The sequence below is a fragment of the Macrobrachium rosenbergii genome, chromosome 59 (genome assembly GCF_040412425.1).
Source record: "Macrobrachium rosenbergii isolate ZJJX-2024 chromosome 59, ASM4041242v1, whole genome shotgun sequence".
NCBI classification, from domain to species: Eukaryota; Metazoa; Arthropoda; class Malacostraca; order Decapoda; family Palaemonidae; genus Macrobrachium; species Macrobrachium rosenbergii.
The window spans coordinates 8,934,360-8,960,874 of record NC_089799.1 but is presented as its reverse complement, the minus strand read 5'-3'; the positions used below and the strand labels follow the sequence as shown (position 1 = coordinate 8,960,874).

Here is a 26,515-nt window from a genome sequence, read left to right as displayed (position 1 = left end):
TCTCTCTCTCTCTCTCTCTCTCTTTTTAGATTCCTTTTAGAATACACACGTGTAGTCTCTCTCTCTCTCTCTCTCTTCCTGTTTTTAGACTACTTTTAGAATTCACGCATGTGGTCTCTCCCTCTCTCTCTCTTTCTCTCTCTCTCTCACACACACACATACACACACGCGCGCGCGCAATGTGTTTGTAGATTACTTGTAGAATGTATTTTACAACAACTGTATATACAGTCTCTCTCTCTCTCTCTCTCTCTCTCTCTCTCTCTCTCTCTCTCTCTCTCTCTCTCTCTCTCTCTCTGTCTGTCTATCTTGGTAGATTACATCTAAATTGTCTGTAGTTTTTAACGAACTCGTATACACATATAAACTCACGTCTGCATTGTTTAATAATATGGAAAAGAACTTGAGATACTCAGCAAAAAGGTGGAATATCAGGTCATGATTCTGTCGCCATTAAAAATGTTTGTGAAGGCGAGATTGAATAATTTTATCATGTAATGTCTTCTGCCTCTATGCACATATAGCACTACAGCATTCTTATGTGCATGGTCATTGCATGTGATGTGTATATCCCACAACATACGTCAGTGGTTCAAATAAGGGGTATTTATAAGATAGGATTATATTTACCAGGGCTTTAAAGTTCTTGGTCACCTTTAGGTTCTATTTAAAGATGTTTGCAGGATAATATTATTGTTATGATTATATCAAAATCTCATAATCACATGAGTCACCTATGATTACTATTATATCGACGTTCTTTTGTTTTGGGTACAAAATCTTCCTTTTGTAGAAGCAGGGTGACAGCTTAATTCTTGATAAGCGATGTCAGTAGAAACTGTTTTACGCAGAGGTCGTTGTTTGGTGCACCTTTCCCAGCGAAAACTTGACATTCTGAATATAGCACGAGAGAGAGAGAGAGAGAGAGAGAGAGAGAGAGAGAGAGAGAGAGAGAGAGAGAGAGAGAGAGAGAGCAGGAATCTAGGTGTTCGGTTCTATATTTCTGTAGTAATCCCAAACCTTACGTCTTGAAAAGTACGGGGCATATAAACATTCGACCAAGTACAATATTATTACCTTGGTTGCCGAATCCGTAGATTGGGTGGAATATTTATTTTATAGTGGAATTGTTTTGTGTGTCTTTAAACAAAAGTGAACAGAAAAGAGGTGACGTTTTTTAGTTATTTTAATGTAAATATCTATTAAAATTAACGTACCCATTGAACCTCGTAAGCAACCATTTTTTTGGTTTCACATATATTTTTGAACTCTTTCTTATCTAGCATTTTGTCGTTTTCCAGTTTATGTAAAAGGGATGCATCAATTTCAGTGCTATATTATTCTTGCCAGGTGACATTATCGTCTGCCATGTGCCATCTCGTTGTCATTCTCTTTATCCCCATCTGAGGCTTCGACGCTCATTTCAAGGTTCTGTTGCTGAGGTGCTTGTTCCTGTTGGAGTTGTCGGTGCTACATCTGCTTATTTTCGTATCTCTACTGGCATTCCAAAGTAATCTGTTCCCTCCATGTCTTTACTTTTCTTCAGTGGCCGCCGTAATATTCTCTTTTAATTTGGTGCTCCACGGGTTAGGAGTGGGAATTTTTAAAATGGGTGTTTACTAGTTTCTTCCGTCCTTCTGATCAGTCATTTCAGCAATGTGAGTTCTTTGCTCTTCTACTGTTTTAGTGACTCTATTAACCGACGTCTTCTCATGAGGCTTGTTTGTCATCGCTCAAGAAGTAAGTATATCATCACTATTTTCTGTTGTGATTGGCGTCTTGAGACATTAACAAGAGTACACGCGGGGGGGGGGACCTCCCTGGGCCGGGGTGAGGTACCCTCCTCTTGCCTGGTCCCCACACTATGAGGAAAAATATTCTTCTACGGAAAACGCTGACTTTTTTTCTTGAAAAGTTGACTTTCTTCTAGAAAACGCTGACTTTCTTTTAGAAAACGCTGGTTTTTTTTCTAGAAAACGCTGACTTTCTTCTAGAAAATGCTGACTTTCTTCTAGAAAACGCTGACTTTCTTTTAGAAAACGCTGACTTTTTTCTAGAAAAAGTTAACGTTCTTTTAGAAAACGCTGACTTTCTTTTAGAAATTGGTGGCTTTCTTCTAGAAAACACCGACTTTTTTCTAGAAAACGCTGACTTTCTTTTAGAAAACGCTGACTTTCTTATAGAAAACGCTGACTTTCTTCTAGAAAATCGTGACTTTCTTCTAGAAAACGCTGACTTTTTTCTAGAAAACGCTGACTTTCTTCTAGAAAACGTTGACGATTTACTAGAAAAGCTGATTTTCTTGTATAAAATCGTGACTTTCTTCTAGAAAACACTGACTTTCTTCTAGAAATGCTGACTTTCCTCTAGAAACGCTGATTTTCTTCTACAAAACGCTGACTTTTTTCTAGATAATGCTAACTTTCTTGTAGAAAATGCTGACTTTCTTCTACAAAACACTGACTTTCTTCCCCTCTGAACACAATAGAAGTGGCTGAAACTAAACGTTTGTTGTGGGAAAGAATAAATCTGGACCTTTTCTTTTTTCTCGTAAATATATTAGCTTGGGGAAGGGGCAAAGAATATAAATATTTTTTAAGGAGTTCCCCAACCACAGAGGGCGTTATGACTACCTTATTTATTTTCGTTTACTTTGCCTGCAAAAAAGTTTGGTATTTCGTCATATTGTTAACTTTTCATGTTATTTATTGATGTTTTTATCACTTCCTTCTGTTTTCATACTTGTTCTGCTCTTTCACTCTTTTGGTTGCTTTCTGAGCGTCTGCCTTCCTGCCTTCCTGCCTTCCTGTCTGTTTGCTGTATGCAATTTTTTTATTGGGTATTTTTTGTTGCTGGATAGCCATTTTTTGCTATTTACGCTCCATACTAATTAAAATAATTTCGGTTGATTTGTTAGCCTTTTTAGGGATTTTTAAAAAGAACATATTTTATCTTTAAATTAAAATCTCTCTTAAATGTCCTTCATTGTTCTTCTTATGAATATTGCCGAGTATTATCTTTGTGAGATTGTAAGTGTTGTATGAACAAGGATTCCTCGTCCTATTGACTTAACCCATAATAGATATGGAGACTAACTCTCAATACGTCCCTGTTTTAACGAAGTGGCGTATCTAATTTTTTTTTTTTTTTGAGTTTTCCAGTCAGAGTGTTTCAGGTTTTGGTATTCTGTAACATATCAAAATTACAGTTGTCTGCGTTGTCAGATTTTCCGACGAAATTTCCACAAAAGATGAGCTAATTAGAAGCTCTGAATAGTATCAACATTTTTGAAGCCTAGAATGAGGGAAGAGTGGCTTACACCGGTTCGTCAAGGTAAGGACGAATTGCTGTTCGTAGATCAGTGATAGTCTTATGTGATATACAAGGAACGTGAAGAATTTCGGAAAGAATATCAAACACCCAGCCTCCATTGTCCTGTGGATCCTCCTCCCTCTGCCTCCAAGAAAAAATCAAACACTCAACCTTCACTGTCCTATGGAGTCGTCTCCCTCCCCCTCCTTCCAACACCCCGCCGCCCACCCGCCTCGAAGAAAATCTTTTGACATACCGCTTATTTGGTGCCAGCGTTCTCAGGACAAACTTTTCTTCTTCAGATCCTCATTACTTATCCTCTCTCTCTCCCTCTCTCTCTCGCTCTTTCCCTTTTTTTGGTTATGGTGCCTTTCTTCTTCGTGTAGATAGACAAACTTTTCTTCTTCGGATCTTCATTACGTATCCTCTCTCTCTCTCTCTCTCTCTCTCTCTCTCTCTCTCTCTTATTTTGCTCTGTGTGTAGATATTTTGTATTCATTTGAGTAAATGAGCCTAGGGGAAACAATCTCGTAAGACTCTTTCCCCAACGACCCCAGCAAAAAAAGAACGGGTTAAGAGTAGAAGGCGTCATGACATTGTGGCGAATTGCGTCATAATTGATGTTTAGCTGCAATGAATAAACAAGTAGGTGAGCGAACGCCTTAGGTATTTATCGAACCATTGAGCAAAACGAACGTTGCTCTCGAGTTGTAGGTTCCTGTCGCGTTGGGAGCGTCTAGACCCCCCTTTTATTATTATTATTATTTATTTATTTATTTATTTATTTTTGCTCGCAAAGGCTTGCTAGTTCAGCTCTATCCCCTTATGAATCTTCGTCAAGTTCCAGTGATTTCGCGCCGTTTCATTAAAGCTGTATCTGATTCCTGGCGGCTGAATAGCAGTGACTCCCGGAATATATGCACAAGGAAGAAAGAGCATACAAACTTTTTTTTTCCCTTGCAAAGGCTCGCTCGTTCAAGCTGTTTCCCCTTATAAATCCTCGTAAATTTCCAGTGATCTTGCACAGTTTCATTAAAGCTCTATCTGATTCCTGACGGCTGAATAGCAGTGACTCCCGGAAAATACACAAGAGGGAAGAAAGAATGTCCAAACCTCTTTTTTTTTTTTTCTTGCTTGCAAAGGCTCGCTCGTTCAGCTGTTTCCCCTTATAGATCATCGCTAAGTTCCAGTGATTTCGCGCCGTTTCATTAAAGCTCTATCTGATTGCTGGCGGCTGAATAGCAGTGAATCCCGGAAAGAGGCAGGTGTACAGTGAATTCATCAGATATTGTGGGAGCATTTCCAGCCGCATGCGAGCGAAGGGTAGAGGAAATTTTCCAAAATTTCTCGTTCCAGGTCAGACGGGAGAGAGAGAGAGAGAGAGAGAGCGGTGGAGAAACGAGGAGGAGGTGGAGGTAGAGGAGGAAGCGGAGGAGGAGGTGGAGGTAGAGGAGGAGTGGGGTGAGGAGGTGGAGGAGGCCAAACCGGTCACCACCAACACGAGACACCCCAGTCACTCTCCACCAGTGTACCTGGCTGGAGTGACGTTACTCTCTCTTCCAGCGCTGCTCTACCTCCATTCCAGTCTCCCGTGGAGCGAGCAGCTCATCGCACCGACCACTCGACCCAGGCTTCATCCATCCGACCCGATTTCCAGCGCGTTTTGCTTTCCCCCCTGGATGAAAGTCACCCGCTCACTCACGCGTTTTCCTCTCTCGTGATCGTTTGGTGTCGAGGTTACGTTTGACTCATTCATACCCATATCGGTGAAGTTACGTAGTTGTTACCTCTTCCAGCTTCGTTTCCCCTTTTCCCAGGATTTTATTTTCGCCCGGTAAATCGCTACAGATGTCCTCCGTGTTCTGAATCCTGTCCCGCCTCCCTCCCCAAATATTCGCGAGGAATCCAGTTGTAAAAGAGTGACCGTAACCGGAAGGAGAAAAGCAGGAACAGAGCGACGAGAGGAAACTATGAAGTTGTGGACTGGATGGAATTCTTGCGAGAGCCGTCTGGAATTCCAAGAGCTGGATTTGTAAACAGGAGATTCTAGTGTTTGGTTTAGGAAGAGGAATGACTTCTTCATCGTGAGTGTTGTTTGTGATATCTGTGACATTACTGTACCAAACTAAAAAAATAAAATAAAAAAAAATAAGGGGGAGAAACGAAAGAAGAGAAACATTCCCGAATTAATATAATGCTCGAGTGACCTGTAAATGCAATACACAACCTGTGGAAGAAGTGGGAAAGAGGAATTCTGATAACCACTTTCTTCTGTAAGGAACATATACCATGCATAATTCCATGAATATGAATATGGAATGAGTGAATATTTATTTATCTGTTTTTGGTTTCTTTTAACCGTGTTTTTATAGTGAATATAGTGAATATTTCCAAAGTGTACTACAGACATGACTGAATGACAAAGGGTTGTGCGAATGACAACTGACCTAAAAACTCGGGAAATTAATTAGTTCTAGTTGCAAACGACGAGAACCGTACGTACAAACACGTCGCCACCTCCGGCGGGAGGTCTTTAAATCTGCAGGTGGCGCCTTCTTCGAACACCTTGGGCGGCGCACGTGTTATTTCCCCTCCCTTCTTGGCTCCCGGTACGGGGCCCTGCGTGGCCCTGATCTGAACTCCTCGAGGTGGGCGGTGGAACGGGCGGCAGCAGCAACAGCCATGGCGGGTGCGGCCCTGTGGCGCGGGTGTGGGCATGGGCGTGGGATAGGATGAGGCGGAGGAACTTCCAGGAAGTGGCATTATCTCTCACCGAGCCAGGCACCGTTTTGCACGACGACACCCGGCATCGCATGCATCATCCCCTGTCGTCGACGTCGGCCTTCTACCCCACACCAGTCGAAACAGAGGCGTCAGCCTTCACCTTCAGCAGAAACCCGGTTCCTGAACGCAGGCCTCTGCATCAGGATCAGACACAGCAGCAGCAGCAACTTCCTCCCGAAGGGCAGCAGCCGCAGCAAGAGCACCTCCCTCCTCCCCACAGAGCACAGCTGACAAGGCAACTGTCAAGGCACAGCGCCACTTCGTCCTCCCAGGCGACCCCAAGCATTCTTCGCCAGCATCCCAAACACCCGCTCTCTCGCTCGGCGTCGGTTTCCATACTGTATGATTCCGAGACGGATTCGGCCGACTACGAATCAGCACCGGTGGAGGCCAAGCCTGGGCCCCGCCAGGCCCTCCCCCCCTCCACCTCCTCTGTCACGCGGATCGTCACCTCCGTGAAGAGGAAAGCAAAGAACGTTCGCCGCACCGTCGTAGCCATCAGCAGGTCTGCCCTCTCGTCGGGGCGCTCGTCGAGTGAAAGTCCTTCTTCCGCCGTCCAAAAGCCCACCCAAAGCCGTCCGCAACGCTCAGCCGATATGGAGGATATAGGAGTCGAGCGGAGAATCGACGCGTGGCAGTCCGCTCTGAAGGCGGCTGTCGACCAGGATATGCACGGTCAGATGGACGACGCCCTCGAGGCATATGACAGGTAAGAAGATTTCGGTGGTTAGAGTGAATCGCAGAAAGAATCAACTTCGTAGACGTAACGTGAGTCGGAAGCCTTTGATTATCTGCATGATTCATGTGCAATAGAATATCAGGTTATTTTCATTAGTACGTTAATATATATATTCACAGAATTTTCCACACCTCTGTACGCAAAAATAAACAAAATAAAACCGTTATAATGTATCGTAAGTTAGATAAAAATTTTAAAAGTTGGTAAGGTAAGAGTAAATAAAATATGGGTTGCAATTACCGTAGACTTTTTATATGTCAGCTCCCTGAACTCTCGGCACCAGTTCATTTTCATACAGGGATATTCGCATTCTGCATGGCTCAAACGCAAAGCTTAATCATATGGGGCCTTGTATGTCCAGAATTAGCTTCTTTAATGATACCTGTATTAATGACAAATAAGAAAAAAACTATAAAACAGCTTAAAATCCTTTGTGGATGCCAAACACAGGATATTCAATGTTTATTTACGCATAAAGAGAAAGAAAGCAGAATTAATTTGTTTTATTCCTTCCACCCGGGGTTATATGAATATATTGCGTATGCTAAACGTTTTATATACGAGTCTGCTTATGTGGAATTTATTCACTATTCAGTATTTTTGTTTTAAGTGAAAAAAAGCGCAGTCATAACACAAACACACACACAAAGGATTTATATATATATATATATATATATATATATATATATATATATATATATATATATATATATATATATATATACATATATATACAGTATATATATATATGTGTTTGTGTGCGTGTGTTTATATGCTATAGCTTGTATAGACTGAAAAAAAAGTCAATGGCTAAACTAAAATCTCAAAAGGAAGGAGAGCAATCGTATTCAAAGTTCATACGCAGCTTTAAAATTCGCGGGAAATGGGTATGCCCCTCTTGTCCTCATTTAGCAAAAACTGCTAATCAGTTTATTTTATCAGATTTAAATTTACATAAGTGTGTATACACACCCGTATAAGATATTGCATATCTGTACTATTACATAACTTTTCTTTCTTTTTTTGATACACAATCAGTTTTGATCCATCTTTAATATAGTCGTAGTATTTAGAATGTTCTTTTGAGTTTTTCTTGTAGCAGAATAGAAATAAGCTTCGGGAAATGGGTTAGTAATGTAAGGAGCTACGTAGTGTATGCCTTTTAAACTGGGAATTATCAAAAAGATAGAATGAAATGACTAAAATATTCCCATTGTATGGTCGTATTCTTAATTTAATCAATATTGTTTTCTGCCACTCAGAAAGAGGCCCCTAGCTGCAGCTCCTTTCATTCCCTTCACTGCACCTCCCTTCATGTTATCTGTCTTCCATCTTACTTTCTACCCTTTCCTAACAGTTATTTCATAGTGCAGCTGTGAGGTCTTCCTCCTGTTAGACCTTTAAAACCTTTACTCTCAATATCTCTTTCAGCGCTGAATGACCTCTTAGGTCCCAGCGCTTGGCCTTTGGTCTAAATTTTATATTCCAGTTCCTTTCGCATTTGTAGTTAGACGTTGGTAAACATTCATTCTCTTGTAAAAAGCTTTAGCATTTTTTCCCACTCGGAATCCTATCACACGCTTCCCCTGATATAATTATTAACATTAGGGTGAATCATTTTTACAGTCGCCTCTACCACCTTCACATTTACAGAAGAAACCAATTATTGCACTCTCCCATGTTTCCGGAACTTTTCCCCCATTCAGACTTATCTCTTATATAACCAGGTTAAGCACCAGGAATAAAGTTCACCGCAATTCGAGTTCAAAGTTTGGCAATCTTCCAACCCGCGTAATTTCGTTACCATTAAATGGGAGTGATGTTATTTTCGTGAAAACTGGTCCTTAATGTTTGTATGTTATGGTGGTACCTGGATTTAGCCAGAAATACGGAGAAATTGTGTAGTTAAACAACGAATTTAGGGAATTATGCCAAATTCTTAGTTGAAAATGTGGCAAAATGAGTGATATTTGACTATTTGCCGATTTTTTTTGTGTTTTTGTGTGATATAAATATTTCATGATATAAAAGAATTAGGTCGTGAAAAGCAACGTGCGTCGCTGAGAGAGAGAGAGAGAGAGAGAGAGAGAGAGAGATGGTAGGGTGTGTATATGTATATATATATATATATATATATATATATATATATATATATATATATATATATATATATATATATATATATATATATATATATATATAATGTGTGTATGTATGTATGTATGTGTATATGCTTGTATAATCTTGCATTTCTAAATCAGATTTTACTAAATTCGTCTATGAATAATGTCCAAGAATATTATAGAAGGCCATATTTAATATTATTAAATTTAAAAAGATAATCATACCTCATCCCGTGCACGGACCCTTGGCAACTTTACTCTGCAAGTTTTTGCATCTTGCCATTAAGGGAAGTCTTCAAAGGCGACGGAGCGGAATTCCTTTTCGTGGGATAAAGGCGAGGGTGCCAAAGAAGACGAGCACACATAATCAAGTTTCAATTTCTTCATTACCACGTGATGTGGTTTCCCATGGGTGTCCTTAAGATATGCGAGGGTAAAATAGTTTTCATAAAATAGTAAAAATAGACCTTATGACGTATATTTCTGTTCGCGAAAAACCTGTATACCTATTGTACTTATATACTGCTGTTCTTGTACGTACGTATGTGCGTTTATTAATGTGTAATCAAAGAGTATTTTTCAAACATGAAGATATTTTCACTTGGAGAAAGATGACTTAAACCCGTATATCACGGGGTGCACTGTAGGCATTACTAAAGGTTGTCGCAGCGTCTTTTCGGCCCCTACCTGTGCCCAATTATTTTTCGTTTTAGCTTGACTCCGTTCCCACTTCCTTTCTTCCCGCTGTCCATTGTTGTCCAATATATATATATATATATATATATATATATATATATATATATATATATAATAAATATATATTATATATATATATATATATATAATAAATATATATTATGCATATATATATATACATGTATACACATATATATATATGTGTGTGTATTATATATATATAATATATATATATATATATATATATATATATATATATATATATATATATATATATATATATAATATGCTGTCCAACCACTCCAACTTCCTCTTATTTACTGTCTCAAACGCTGACTGGTGAAAGTGCCCTGGTGTTTGGTTTTAATGCAAAATTTTTGTAGATCGGATCTAATCAAAATAAATAAATGCTTGTCATGAATTGGTAGGGGTGGTCATGCCTTTTGAAGCCTCAGGGGATAAGCATGGCAGGAAGTGAAATGAAATTGAGAAAATGAGTTTCAGATAAAGAGATAAAGCCATAAGGAAATTAAGCACAGGACTAAAACCCGATAATAATCGAAAACAAACTTCCAGAATAGATAGCCTAGCGGCCCCCCCTATCCCCTTAACCCGTATTGATAATACGTCGACCAATCCTCCATTAGCATAGAGATTGAATATAGGTTTCCCACTGAAGCTCTCTCTCTCTCTCTCTCTCTCTCTCTCTCTCTCTCTCTCTCTCTCTCTCTCTCTCTCTCTCTCTGGCACTTTTTGGTCCACAAATGGGTAGGTTTTCGGGTCTTCTGGCGATGTGGTTTTTTGCTGTTCCCCTTTTGGGGGGGTGGGGTGGTTATTACAAGGATTGTTCATTTTTCACGGAAGTTTCTCTAGTGGACCTTCCCGTAGTGGGTAGTGCCGTCAGTGCACCTCACGCGGTGCACTGTAGGCATTACTTAAGGTTCTCTGTAGCGTCCCTTCAGCCCTAGCTGCATCCCCTTTCATTCTTTTTACTGTACCTCCATTCATATTCCTACTTCCATCTTACTTTCTACCCTCTTCTAACAATGTATAATAGTGCAACTGCGAGGTTTTCCTCCTGTTACACCTTTTAAACCTCTTACTCTCAGTTTTCCTTTCAGCGCTGCATGACCTCTAGGTCCCAGCGCTTGGCCTTCGCCCTAAATTGTATGGTCTATCTATCCAGGGGACCCGAAGGAGAATCGAATGAAATGTTCGAGAAGCTTTTAATATATTGAACGTCATTCGTTTTTATCCACTGGCGTCGCCTTGTCAAATTTCCATACGAAGCTGTTATGTGTAACATAAGAATAATATTTAGAGAAAATGTTAATTGTGAAATACTTTAGATTAATAATGAGAGAAACAGTAAAAGAAAATTAGATAAAATTATTTTATTTTTTCAATTTTTCGGAGAAATAATTTTTGAAAAAAACTTCTGATCTATTACGTCCGTTGAAAGTTTTAATTAGATTGCGCATAAATTATTCACAAGTTCGAACAGGCCTAAATCGACTCCGTTAGCTCACCGAGAGTTTTAGATATTATGGAAAATATAAATAATGAATAGATGTTGCACAGCAAAACACGAAATACTATTGGCGTTCACGGAGTGATTGCAACTCGACTATTGCTGTGACGTTTTTGATCGGAATTTTAAAAAAATAGGATGTATACGATAGATAGATTTATATGTTCAAAAAATAAATAGATAGATATATAGATAGGCAGATAGATATGCTCAAAGATATATAGGAAGGCAGATAGATATGTTCAAAAGCTCATTCATCTTTGGTGACGGTTTCATCTTCAGATCAAGAGTTACAATAGTTTTTTTTTTAAGAAGAAGTATAATTTTTTCTTCTTTAATCCTTTTCTGTAGGTGACAAATGAAGACACATTACTTTTGAGTAATTCATTTGACAGATCGCCAATCGTAAAGTAAGAGACATCGAAACTCCAATTATCACTTTTCAGATTTTTGTCAAATTGCATGTGATATTTAGTTTTCAGTAAAAGAAAACTGTTGTGCCGGCTTTGTCTGTCTGTCCGCATTTTTTCTTTCCGGCCTCAGATCTCAAAAACTGCTGAGGCTAGAGGCTGCAAATTGGTATGTTGATCATCCTCCTTCAATCGTCAAACATACCAAATTGCAGCCCTCTAACCTCAGTAGTTTGTATTCTATTTAAGGTTAAAGTTAGCAATAGTCTAGCTGCTGGCAACGATATAAGACAGGCCACCGCTGTGTCGTGGTTAAAGTTTCCTGGGCCACGGCTCATACAGCATTATATCGAGACCACCGAAAGATAGATATATTTTCGGTGGCCTTGATTATACGCTGTAGCGGCTGTACAGAAAACTCGATTGCGCCGAAGAAACCTCGGCGCATTTTTTGCTTGTAATTTCTGGTTTTTATTTAGACATTAGCGAGAGGCGTGCGCTACGCTGCGCAGGGCAGGAAGGCAGTTTAAATGCGGCTGCTAGTCGTGAACAGGGTCCTTCGTCGCACCGTATTTGAATTTTATACGGGAAACAAAATTCCAAAACAAAGCCCATGATTCACAGCTACTCTAGGACGCCTTGTTCAGCTAATCTCTCTGTGACTGGTGACCGTCAGTTTCTTCCGAGAAAGGACGGTGATCTCTAAACGCGTTGCTCTTGCAGTCTTAAGGACTTCTCGGATGCTTTATTCACACGCCTTTGCCTCTTTCATTCACGATCACGGTTTAATCTCTCTCTCTCTCTCTCTCTCTCTCTCTCTCTCTCTCTCTCTCTCTTTCTTTCCTCAGTACCTTCATTTGCCTTTCTTTTAGGCATGGTCTGTAAGCTTTCAGTAAGGAAGATCCGGGCAAGAAGGATCCACTTGGAAATTATTATTATTGTAGATTCTTGCAATTCCACTTGGTTATGCAGAAGCACTCTCATTAAATAGTAACACCAATGATGACAAAATTTCTCAAGCACACTCAGCGTCAAAAAAAAAAATCCCCTTTTTGATTCTAACATAGATTTCGAAATGGACAAGACGACCACTACGAAAGGGAAACGAGAGAATAAGCACGACAGCAGGAAAGGGCGTGGCGAAGTAATAAGAAAAACAAGACAAGTACGTAAGGGAAACGAGATAACAAGTGAAAAATGCGCCGAAGTATTTTTCGGCGCAATCGAGTTTTCTGTACAGCCGCTGCAGCGTATAATAAAGTCCACTGAAAATAGATCTATCTTTCGGTGGTCTGGGTACATTGCTGTATGAGCCGCAGCCCATGAAACTTTAACCACGTCCCGGTGGTGGCCTAGCCTGTAACGTTGCCAGAAGCAAGATTATGGCTAACTTTAACCTTGTATAAAATAAAAATTACTGAGGCTCGAGGGCTGCAATTTGGTATGTTTGATGACTGGAGGGTGGATGATTTACATACCAATTTGCAGTCCTCTAGCCATAGTAATTTTTAAGGTCTGAGGGCGGACAGAATAAAGTGCGAACGGACCGACAAAGCCGGCACAATAGTTTTCTTTTACAGAAACTAAAAACACGACAGCAGGAAAGGGGATGGTAAAGAAAAACGAATGCTGAGAGACAGCAAAACAACTGTAGAAAGGAAACGATTTGAAAGTATGACAGCAAGAAAGGGAATGGTAGAAGGAATAAGGAAAACAAGAGGAAAATATAAAGGAAATTATTTAAAAGTATGACAACAGGGAAGGGAACGGTAAAAAGAATAAGGAAAACAAGACAGATTTATAAAGGAAATGAGATAAAATGTCGACAGCAGGAAAAGGAATGATAAAAAATGAATAAGGAAAACAAGACGAACATTAAAGGAAACGAGATAAAATCTCGACAGCAGGAAAAGGAATGGTAAAAAAACGAATAAGGAAAACAAGACAGCTATAAAAAGAAGACAATTTAAAAGTATGAGAGCAGGAAAGGGAATACTAAAAAAAAATTAAGAGACGACCAGACAACTATAAAGAGGGAAAAGAGATAAAGACACGACAGCGAGAAAAGGAACGGTAAAAAAATAAGATAAAAGTATAATGAGGGATGAAATCGCGTTCAGCGTCGCGTGGTAGAACGCCTGAGGTTCAGTTTGTCACGGACGGGTTCCGAGAACAGAGGTTTCGTGCGTGGATGTATATATCTCCTGCTCCAGGCAGTTGTTTAGTCTCTGAACTGATGATGTTTGCTTTGATCCATCACGGCAGAAGGTCGTTTATATCAGGATTTCACCTCAGAGGGTTGATTAAACCTGGTTATAAAACCTCGCTTATTATCCTTCCTCCCTTTAGGTGGGTAGTGCTGTCAGTGCACCTCACGCAGTGCACTGTAGGCATTACTCAAGGTTCCTTGCGGCGTCCCTCGGCCCCTAGCTGCAACCTTTTTCATTCCTTTTACTCTACCTCCATTCCATTCATATTCTGTTTCTTCCATCTTGCTATCCAACCTCTCCTAACAGTTGTTTCATAGTGCAACTGCGAGGTTTTCCTCCTGTTACACCTCTCAAACCTTTCTACTTTCAGTTTCCCTTTCAGCGCTGAATGACCTCGTAGGTCCCAGCGCTTGGCCTTTGGCCTAAATTCTATATTCCCTTCCATTATCCTCCCTTGATTTCATACTTTTTCTGGGACTCTTTCACTTGGGTTTTGCTTGAAGCTCCTTTCGTAACTGGATCCTCGTGAGGGCAGAAATGACTCCCTCTTTTCCGGTAACACATATTTCAATTAAACTTTGTAAAAGTTGACTCATTTATTGCAGGTTTCATTGCAAGCCTCTGGCACAAACAAGTTTTAACACTTTTTGTAATTACTGCCTTTCTAACCTCCAGGTTTGGGGAAAAAGTCTAGGTCAGTAGTTCCCAACCTGTTTTTGGCTATGGCCAACCTAATCACCTCTAAAAATCCTGATGCCCCTTGTGGTGATATATAATTCTTATATTGACGTGGAGGAAGCCTAAAAGGCCATTATTAACTTGGTTTAAAAATTCTCGAATTGCGGCCTCTTAAAAATCAAATTACCCCCCTGGTGGGATGTACGTCCCACGATGGGAACCACTGGTCTAGGCACACCATACAAGATTAATTTTCAATTAATTAAAACTATAAAAAATAGACGTTTCTATAAGACTTTCCTTTGAAAGGGCAAACCTTTTATGTTCAGAGTTACTAATGGGTTTTTTTAGTGATAAATTGAACCAAATGGTTTCCCGTGTCGTATTAAAACTGGTTAATTCCGTATATATTTAATTGTCTTTTACCAAATAAAGAAAATATTTAAAATTGATGTAGTTACTGAGACTGCTATAATTGGAAAAGGTCTCTAGTGTGTTACGAGTTACTGTCGACTCTGCATTCACATAAATATTGAAGCGAAGAGTCTTGTATGAATTTAGTGAATATGAATTGAACAGCATTAGTGCGCTAGGGAGGTTAGAAGTATTCTCTGGAAAAAGGTGTATCCGGTGAATTTCATCTGTTATAAAACTTACATCGTAACAGATATGTATATAATTATATATACTTCTAAATATTATATATATATATATATATATATATATATATATATATATATATATATATATATATATATATATATATATATATATATATATATATATATTTATATATACATACTGAGTGTTTGAAATTAGAGCCCTCCACAGAATAAATGGAAGAGTTATGAAATTTTCTGCTAATAGCCTATCTCCAAGTACATTATTTTAAGTTTCTATGAAGCTATTTTTTCATTTTACATTTCTTGTATTTTCAGACTGAGTGACGGAGTTAGATACAGCCATGGCTAGCGACTCGGAGGAAATCAGATGGATTGACCGAATCCGGGCTATAACCTTCAGAGAGACGAGGAATGCTGGCGCATCCTTCATTTCACGTTCCTGGATAGCTAAATACATTAAAAGAGATGAATCCTTTGTTAAAAGAAATGGAACAAAAATCCATATGACTGTCATCGCGAAGAGAGTGAGAATCTCGGAAGGCTTGAAGTCCTTTCTCAGGAGTCAAAAGACATCATAGCTGAGGCAGTGGGTAGACCAAGAAAGTCTTTACGTAAATTGGCACTTGAGCTAGAAACAAAAACGGGAAAGAAAAGAAGTTATAGTGCTGTATACCGTGAGTTGAAAAAATCTGGTATCAATCCATTTCATGTTATCAGCAAGCCCAACATCACTCAGCAACAGAGAGAAGACCGTGCATGGTTTTGTGGTTCATTTCTTAAAGATTGGGATGAAGCTGACTTTCTTCATGTTATCGCATCAGATGGATTCTTCATTTACACAGTCAGGAAGCCAAATCATAAAAATGGCATAATTTGGGCTGCAAAGTTGGATGATATCAGCGATGACGTGCACTATTGCCAAGTTGTGAAATTTCCTGGATGTTTGGGAATTTTTCTGTTTCACATCCAAATGGTTAATGTTGATCATCAAAGAAAAAGGACAGTCATGGATTGGCGAATTCTTCAGAGAAACTGTGCTTACTGGTGGAGTATTTCCTTTCCTCAAAGATCCTGAAAATGTGTTATCTGTTGAAGAAGTCACATTTTTGCATGATAAGGCATCATGTTTCAAGGCGCTTCAGACACAGGAGCTGCTTCGAAACAGTGGTGTCGATTTCTTCTCGTCAAGTGAGTTTCCAGGTAGCTCCCCTGACCTTAATGTATATGAAAACATTGGTAGTATCTTAAAGGATCGTGTTGAAGCGCACACAGTGAACTATGATGATATACCAAGTCTCGACGACCTGCGAAGAGAGGTGACCGAAGTACTCAGGGAAATGGAGTTTGAGTCTCAGCTTTTTTACGATTTGCTGAAATCATACCCCTCAAGAATGCAGGCTGTGGTACAGGCAGATGGAGGCCACACAAAATATTAAATACTCAGAGAGAAACTTAAATAAATACCCGTTCTGAATTACTTTTGTTTTGTCCATATCAATTTTAGTTTACGCTGTAGAGGGGCCTCTAATTTATGAAACACCCTATATATATATATATATATATATATATATATATATATATATATATATATATATATATATACATATATATATATATATATATATATATATATATATATAAAATATATTTTATATATACATAATATATGTATATATTGCATATTTATATATAGGTATACTTCTATATGTATATGCATATATTACAATTTATATATAGGTATACATTTAAATATATATACATACATAACATGTACATGCACATATATATAAACCAATAATTGATGGACTTCCGATGATTGGTTCCACGCTCATTATTATGCAACCGGTTCCTAAAGAAGAGGGCAATTTGCCTTTCATATCGTTTCAGGTGTACCTCATTCGTATCAGGAGTGAAGTATTCACATCCAGAGAGTATTTGACTATTTCATTTTTTTCTTAAGTGGCGAAAGAAAGTGCTGAAAATTCATCATATGTAAAGTGATAGCGTGAAAGTTTTAATTCAAAGGTGGACTGTATATTCTATCCTTATTTTCCTATCTGAAGTATATCCTTTTCACGATGGGATTTGAGTAAAAAGTCCTCATTTTGCAATATTGCAGTCAAAAGACGACGAGGATCGTGTTCTTTAATTATAAGGCTCACGTCTTACAACTGAATGACGTGATATAAGACGCCAGTCTTCAGTATAAAAGACAGATGATAAATGCAAAATTACAGTAAAAAGAAAAAGATACTGTATCATACACGTACTAAACATTAAATCATTCACGAACAATTCCAGTAGAAATAAGACAGAAGCCAACAGTAAATGAAAGAAACTTTACTTGAATTGTAATAACGAAATGTCGTTCACAAAACTCCGGTTTACTTCTGTTCGCATCGAAATCATATTCAGATATGTTCCTCGAGATAAAACTGAATCATAGTAAAATATTTTTTCAATTTTCTTTCAAAATTTTGGATGCGATGGCAGTTTCTCTGCTCTTGGCAATAAATGGAAAACGATAAAATTTTGCGTCTCTCGTGAATGCAGTATTTAACCGGTAATGAAATTCCAGCATTCTACTTCCAGTGGAATTTGTGATTGGCCTTTGACACGTCTGGGTCACAGCGCCTGCCAGTTGAAGTTTTCGATTCATGTTTTAGTGACGAAATCTCCTCTTTTATTTTTATTTTTTTTTAATTTGGTTTCAGATACCGTGGAACAATTTTTCATATTCTCTTTTATGTCAATACGTTTTTAGTTTTCCGAAAAGAAAACTATTGTGCCGGCTTTGTTTGTCCGTCCTCACTTTTTCTGTCCACCCTCAGATCTTAAAAACTGCTGAGGCTAGAGGGCTGCAAATTGGTATGTAGATCATCCACCGTCAAATCATCAAACATACCAAATTGTAGCCCTCTAGCCTCAGTAGTTTTTATTTTATTTAAGGTTAAAGTTAGCCATAATCGTGCTTCTGGCAACGATATAGGATAGGCCATCACCAGGCCGTCGTTAAAGTTTCATGGGCCGCGACTCATACAGTATTATACCGAGACCACCGAAAGACAGATCTACTTTCTGTGGCCTCAATTATGCGCTGTACAGAAAACTCGATTGCTCCGAAGAAACTTCGGCGCATTTTTTTACTTCTTTTTGATAATTTTTTTTTTTTTCAGTTACCGCGGAACAATTTTTTATATTCATTTTTATGTAAATACTTTTTTTTTATTCTCCCTCATTAACTACTCTGTAATAATTGATGATATCAATCATCAATCCTTTTGCTATTATCATTGTCATTCATATTGTTTGTTTATCGTTATTTTTCGTACTGATGGCATTATTCCGATTCCGAATTATTTGGTCAATGGAAATTTTTTTTATACACTTCCCAAAAATAATCTTATGAAGCTGTCTCCTAGGAATATTGAGTTTTCGTAAACGCAGTTAGGATAAAATTTGGGAAATTTACCTTAATATCTGTCTCAGATGATTAAGGCAATAGGTGAAATTTAAATATATGTTTAGATTTCTTATTTTCTTACTGTATTATCGAAGGTACTTGTAAATTACCTTTTAGGAATATCTGTCGCAGATGTTACAGACAACAGCTAGAATTGAAGTTAAAGGTTAGTTTTCTTACTTACTGTATTATTGAAGATACTTCTAATTGTCTTTAAGATATAACATACCGGATACCTCTTTATGAGCTAAATGTCAAATAACTCATGCTATACCATCGTCCGCTTCACTGACTCACATCTTGATCAAAACTTCGAAGTCATCTCCTTTTAAATAAATACAGTCGAGGCCAGCAAAATGAAAGAGACGGGTACAGGGGTAACAAAAAAAGAAATGAAAACAAAACTTCTCGAAGCTTCTGGTCGCCCCCCCCCCCAAAAAAAAAAATAAACCAATAGTTGTTTTGAATTCTCCCTCAGGAGGTTCCCATTTGGCAAACAGCCTCTCCCGAGATATTATTGTTCAGTTTCCCCAGCCAGGATAAACGTATTCCGAAGTATACCTCAGGAAAGAATGTATCGCTTTACGTCTGAGACCTTACAAGAACGTTCTTCCCAACGATTCTGTTATGTATTTTCTCATGAATAAATAAGAGTATTTGTTCTCGCTTTTTTGTACTTGAGTAAAGAGTATTTGTTCTGGTTTTTGTATCGCTGTACGTTTAAGACGTTGCAAAAACGTTTACGTTTTTTCTCGTGAATGAGTAAGATTATTTGTTCTCGCTTTTTCTACTTGAGTAAATAGTATTTGTTCTAGTTTATCAGCCACTAACTTTTCAGACGAGCAACGCATTGTACAGGAAGGTGTTATTAAAGGAATGGATACTTGTTCTCTCAAAAGCTATGTTTTTTCTTCTGCTTCAGTTGTGGAAATGAATGAAAGATATTAATTCAGCGAAAAGTGATTGTATTAGGCCCCAATGAATACTTACTGTTACAGAAGCAATTGGATTGGACAGAAATGATGCTAAAACAAAATCAAAATACAGGGAAAGAACTCCACAGAGCCAGCATGTTATAAAGGAATGTATTGTATAGATTAAGGGGTACTTGTTTGGTAAAAAGCTGTTTTTTTCTGCTTGAATTGAGGATATTAATTAAAGATATTAGCTGAACGACGACTGGTGATTCTGTTAGAGCCAGTGAATACTAATTGATACAAAGCAATTGGATGGGAGAGAAATTATGCTAAAACAAAAACAAAACACAAACAAAGAAATGTACGGAACCAGTAAAGGAAGTTATTGTATAAATATTGGTGTACTTGTTTGGTAAAAAACTGCATTGTTGTTCTGCGTGAATTGCAAAAGTTATTTAAAGATATTAGTTAACCGATGCAAAAGCATTTCGATGAGAATGAAAAGAGCTGAAATTTAAATAAATGTTTAGATTTCTTACTTTCTTACCGTATTATTGAAGATACTTGTAATTACCTTTTAGGAATATCTATCTTAGATGTTTAAGACGACGGCTAGAATTGAAGTTAAAAAGTTTGGTTTCCTTACTTACTGTTTTATTGAAGATATCTCTAATTGTCTTTAGGATATAACATACCGGACACCTCTTTATTAGCTAAATGTCAAATAACTCGTGCTGTACCATCGTCCATTTCGCTGCCTCACATTTTGATCAAAACTTCGAAGTCATTTCCTGTTGTATAAATACAGCCGAGGCCAGCAAATAAAAATATGGGTACAGGGGTAACAAAAAAGAAATGAAAAAATCGAGTTAAATTGTAATATGCCTCACCAAGAAAAATTACCAACGAAGAAACCCTCAGAGCCCCCGCAGTCACGATAACGAAAACAATCTCGCTAAAGGAGCGGAAGGCTTTCAGCAGATAATACGACTCCCACCCGCCCATTAGCATAGGGAGTGAATATGGATTCCCCTTCCCCTTCGGAGCCATTCAGTTCCTCAAGGCGTAAATCGATATAAATTCTGGGTCTCCAACAATTTGAATATCCGTTTGTATCTATAAATGCTTTTATTTTTATCAGGGGTACTTTCAGCAGTTTCTTACCAGGGAGAGCCCTTAGAAACGTTAAGGAGAATGTTTGCTCATTATGATGTTAATGGCTAGCATATTTTTAAGTATTTGTAATTAAATTTTTAACTAGGTTATAGATTGCAAATAGTTTTTATGGGCAATACAGTGATAATAAGAGTGTGATGGAAGGTGGTTACCAACCAGGTTGCTGATTTTCTTGGCAGATATTTAGCAAAAAGTAATGATTGCTAATTGTTCTACAACATTGGCCCCATCCCCCCACCCAGACACTATAAGCATTACTTTGGCCCCTATCTACAACCTCTTTCATTCCTTTTACTGTACCTCCGTTTATATTCTCTTCCATCTGACTTTCCACCCTCTCTAGCAATTGTTCCATAGTGCAGTCTTGAGGTTTTCCTCCTGTTACACCTTTTGACCCTTCTTAGTCAATTTCCCTTTCACCGCTGAATTTCCTCATAGGTCCCAGCGCTTGGCCTTTGGCCTAACCTCTATATCATATTCTATTCTGTTCCCCGCCCAGATCATTTCATTAAAATGTTTCTTTAGCTGCGTTAACTCATATGAAATTCAAGATGTCATTCCTGACTGCAGAGTCACCTTTGGGAAACTTATCAGATCCATTTTTCTTCAGTTGTACGAAAAAGTGGTATATTGAGGAAGTCTTTTTAAGACTTTTGGAGACCCGTCTTTCCTGAGGAAAAGATTTTGTCCATTTATTCGGCTGTGATTTGAATATTGTCCCACGGGTGGGTCTTCAAACGAATGACTCACATCAAGAGGTACTGGATATAACTCGAGTTCCATTAGATCTAATGTTTTGGACATTAATATTGATATATGGCACTGTCTGTCGATTAGATTGTTGTTCATGCTGTATAGAAGTTTTTCATAATTCAGAGCCTTTGATTTTAGATCTTCCTAGGCTACATATTGCACCACGCAGCACTAGAGAATGCAGAATGAAGTTAATTGTAGAAAATGGAGAATGAAGGTAATTGTAGAACGTGCAGAATGAAGTTGATTGTAGAAAATGCAGAATGAAGTTGATTGTAGAACATGCAGAATTAAGTTGATTGTAGAAAATGCAGAATGAAGTTGGTTGTAGAAAATGCAGAATGAAGTTGATTGTAGCAAAGGCAGAATGAAGTTAATTGTAGAACATGCGGAATGAGGTTGATTGTAGAACATGCAGAATGAAGTTGATTGCAGCAAAGGCAGAATGAAGGATTGTAGAAAATGAAGAATGTAGTTTATTGTAGAAAATTCAGAATGAAGTTGATTGTAGCAAAGGCAGAATGAAGTTAATTGTAGAACATCCGGAATGAGGTTGATTGTAGAACATGCAGAATGAAGTTGATTGTAGCAAAGGCAGAATGAAGGATTGTAGAAAATGAAGAATGAAGTTTATTGTAGAAAATGCAGAATGAAGTTGATTGTAGCAAAGGCAGAATGAAGTTAATTGTAGAACATGCGGAATGAGGTTGATTGTAGAAAATGCAGAATGAAGTTGATTGTAGAAAATGCAGAATGAAGTTGATTGTAGAAAATGCAGAATGAAGCTGATTAAAGAAAATGCAGAATGAAGTTGATTGTAGAAAATGCAGAATGAATTTGATTGTAGCAAAGGCAGAACGAAGTTAATTGTATAACTTGCAGAATGAGGTTGATTGTAGAACATGCAGAATGAAGTTAATTGTATAACATGCAGAATGAGGTTAATTGTAGAAAATGAAGAATGAAATTGATTATAGAAAATGCAGAATGAAGTTGATTGTAGAAAATGCAGATTGAATTTGATTGTAGCAAAGGCAGAACGAAGTTAATTGTATAACCTGCAGAATGAGGTTGATTGTAGAACATACAGAATGAAGTTAATTTTATAACATGCAGAATGAGGTTGACTGTAGAAAATGCAGAATGAAGTTGATTATAGAAAATGCAGAATGAATTTGATTGTAGAAAATGCAGAATGAAGTTGTTTGTAGCAAAGGCAGAACGAAGTTAATTGTTTAACTTGCAGAATGAGGTTGATTGTAGAACATGCAGAATGAAGTTAATGTTAAAACATGCAGAATGAGGTTGATTGTAGAAAATGAAGAATGAAGTTAACTGTAGAACATGCATTATGGTCGAATAAATGAATAAGTATGCATCTATGTCATGAAAAACAGTCGAATAAATGAATAACGAGTATGCATCTATACAGTGAAAAGTAGTCAAATAAATGAATAACGAGTATGCAACTATTCTGTGAAAAATAGTCAGATAAATAATTAAGTATATAACATAGATGAATAAATAAAACAGCAGAGCTACTGAAAGAAATATAAACAAAGTTCTCCATAGCATACCCTTCACACAGAAGTAACAGCGACGCCTGTAACTCCTGCTTGTGAGATCCTTAGGGATCCTTCCTCCCTCAGGAGAAGATAGACATATGGTCCTTCAGGATCTTTAGGAATCCTTCCTCCCTCAGGATCAAGGAGACATATGGCCCTATCGCGTTCTAATTCGTCTTCTCTACCATGTCTTCCCGTAGGGGGTTAATGCCGTCAGTGCACCTCACGCTGTGCACTGTAGGGATTACTGAAGGTTATTTGCAGCGTCCCCTCGGTCCCTTAACTGCAGCCCCTTTCATCCTTTTTACTGTACTTCCATTCATATTCTTTCTTCCATCTTACATTCCACCCTTCATTAACAATTGTTTCATAATGCAACTGCGAGGTTTTCATCCTGTTACACCTTTCAAACCTTTACTATCAATTTCCCCTTCAACGCTGAATGACCTCATAGGTGTCAGCGCTTGGCCTTCGGCCTAAATTGTGTATCCCATTCCATTCTCTTCCATCTCAGAACTCATTTCTGATTCCTTCGCTTATCATTCCTCTAGGAAAGAAGATCAGAGGTTACAGTTATCAAGAGAAATTACTCTTGGTCTTGAAACTGCCGCGTCCGGTTGATTAAAGTTATATTCTTGTTAAAGTTGTCAAAACTCCATTCGGCAGCTCCCACGCTCTCGACCTCCGTCAGTTTAATCTCTCTTCTTGTGGATTAAGGGCACAACTTCTTTGAAGCATCATTTACCAGGAACTTTAAAAGCAATTTTTTTTTAATCTCACTGATGTATGGTAATCGTCACTTCTGTCGGCTTATGGTGATATTTCTTGTCACCCAACTGGATATTTTTACTCCAACTCTCTTGAAGCTCATTTTTAGTTTTAGTTCTCTGTAAAAGAAAACTATTGTGCCGGCTTTGTCTGTCCGTTCGCACTTTATTCTCTCCGCACTTTTTCTGCCCGCCCTCAGGTCTTAAAAACTACAAAGGCTAGACGGCTGCAAATGGTATGTTGATCATCCACCCTCCAATCATCAAACATACCAAATTGCAGCCCCCTGGCCTCAGTAGTTTTTACTTTATTTAAGGTTAAACTTAGCCATAATCGTGTACTTGGCAGCGGTATAGGCCAGGCCACCACCCGGCAGTGATTAAAGTTTCTTGGGCCGCCACTTATCCCGAGACCACCGAAAGATAGATCTGTTTTCGGTGGCCTTGATTATACGATGTACAGAAAACTCGATTGCTCCGAAGAAACTTCGGAGCATTTTTAACTTGTTTTTTGTTGTATCTAGAGGCTCTTCTTCAGTTGTTATTGTCTGTTCAGTGCCTGCTTTACTTTCAAGAGTTCCTCAAGGTTCCCTTCTTATATCAACTATTCATATGACTTGTTTAAATGCTACTCATTATTCTACCACATTTATGCATACTCCAACTAGTCATTCACATCTCCCATAAACTCACCTTTGCTGCCAACATTAAACATCTTTTGTTGATTCTGATAATGCTATTGTTGTAGACCTGGCTCGTGTTATGTTAGCACGGGCTCTTGCTTTTGGAGTAGCCCTTAAGTTAAGCATCGAATGTTTTTTTTTTAACCTGAGTCATTTCGGATACGTGTTTTTCTTTCCTTCTTAATAAAGGTAAATCAAAGCAATGCGTAAGAGTATCGCCATTTCCATAGTTTTAGTTTTGTTTCCCTTTTACAGGTACCATTTTGCTAACTGTTCCTTGAACCATACGAAAATTTCTTCCTCCCTTCTGACAACCATGTAACTCCATTTAGGCCACCCCTTCTCGTATTAATTCCGTGCCGATCAGTATCAGTGGATTGCTCGAGTATTTTTTTATTTCCCCAAATCGTTAAGCAGCGGAATTCTCTTCCAGCCTCTTGTTTCCCTTGAGACTTCTAACTACAATCTTTCAAGAAGTTGATTTATCTCTTTCTCGTTGCTCCAGATTCTCTTTTATTTCCTCCGATTATCTACTGTTTTCACGGAATTGTCTTTCAGCGTCTTCTTTCCCTTGAGACTTCTAACTCCATTCTTCTCAAGAAGCCGCTTTACCTCTTTCTTTTTGCTTCAAATCATCTTTCATTTCATCTTCCTTTCAATTCACTTAAGACCTTTTCCTTTATAAAGTGAATTAATCTATCTGGAAGTAAACAGAGAACAAGTTGTGTTTATTACAAGGATATTTTATATCCCCGTTTTGATTTAATTTGAGAATACTTTATATATCGAAGCGTCTCTTTTAGAACGAGCTAACATAAAATAAAGGTTCCTTGGTTCATCCTTTTAATGGATCATTCTTTTATAGGATGGTATTTGCTTTAAGGTGTATATATATTAATCTGAAAATATGATAATAAACACTTTTTTTTTTCTTTGGTCAGTTCATGTGGCGTGCTGTTGATGATTTCATCTCTGTCTGATTCAGAATGGACTGGTCATTAGATTTTTCAGTTCGATTATTTGAGTTATACTTTATTATTTTTCAAAGCCTCTTCTTTTTATGATAATTTTCAAGTTAAGTACATAGATTTAGACGGTGATAATTTCGCGTTGACTGCATAGATTTAGACGCTGGTAATTTTCGTCCTAACCACATAGAGTTATACACTGAAATATCTTTATTATTATTCGTGTCAACTACATAGATTCTTGTTAACTACATAGAGTTATACAGTGAAATATCTTAAATATTTTTCGTGTTAACTACATAGATTTAGACACTGATAATTTTCGTGTTAACCACATAGAGTTATTATCTGAAATATCTCCAATAATTTTCGTGTTAACGACATAGATGTATATTCAGAAATACCTTCATTTTGAAAATTACCCGTAATTATCTAACCCACAACTCGTTACCCAATAGAAAATTGTAACATTCGAGTTACGGGAAAACTTTTGACCTAAAATTTCAAGCTCTAACCGAGCTGTAATATATTCCCCAGATAACTAACTGGCCTTCCGAGTGCGTATTTATATTCGCTGTCTGAATGCAAACGTCAGACATGGCTGCCGATATTGAACAGGAAATAAAAAAAACATTTTGTTTCTGCGCAAGTATACCCCCCCACCGCGCATTCGTATCGGTTCAGCACAGATGCTAAATGCACCGGGGATTTAAAACTTAATTGCTTCCATTCATCTTGCCTTCCTTCCCCTCGTGTATTTCGTCATCGTGTGAGGGTGGCAAACAACGCGACGTATTCTAGAGTCTAATTGATAAAAATATATTGAAGTCAGCTGCTGGAAAAACCTACTGTAATGATGAGCGACAAATTCAGGAAGTTTTGTGTCCGCATTCAGTAATATTTGTCATTTAAATCAGTAGAATCAAATGGGTAAATAGAATACTCTCTCTCTCTCTCTCTCTCTCTCTCTCTCTCTCTCTCTCTCTCTCTCTCTCTCACACACACACACACACACAAATTGGAAGTTAAACTTTAGTCACACTGCTCATTTAGCACCGTAGAATCAAACTGATAGAATGCACACACACACACACACACACACACACACACACACACA

At 38.0% G+C, this 26,515-nt stretch overlaps 1 protein-coding gene across 1 annotated transcript in view; it reads left to right on the top strand.

Annotated features, from left to right (window-relative positions):
• Positions 1–4,895: 4,895 nt before the first annotated feature.
• Positions 4,896–26,515, top strand: part of LOC136837545 (uncharacterized) — a 240,610-nt gene continuing 218,990 nt past the window's right edge. The window contains exon 1 of the mRNA XM_067102389.1: positions 4,896–6,805. Within this exon, the coding sequence (XP_066958490.1) occupies positions 6,045–6,805 (761 nt within the window). The 5' untranslated portion in view covers positions 4,896–6,044. The remainder of the gene's footprint in view (positions 6,806–26,515) is intronic.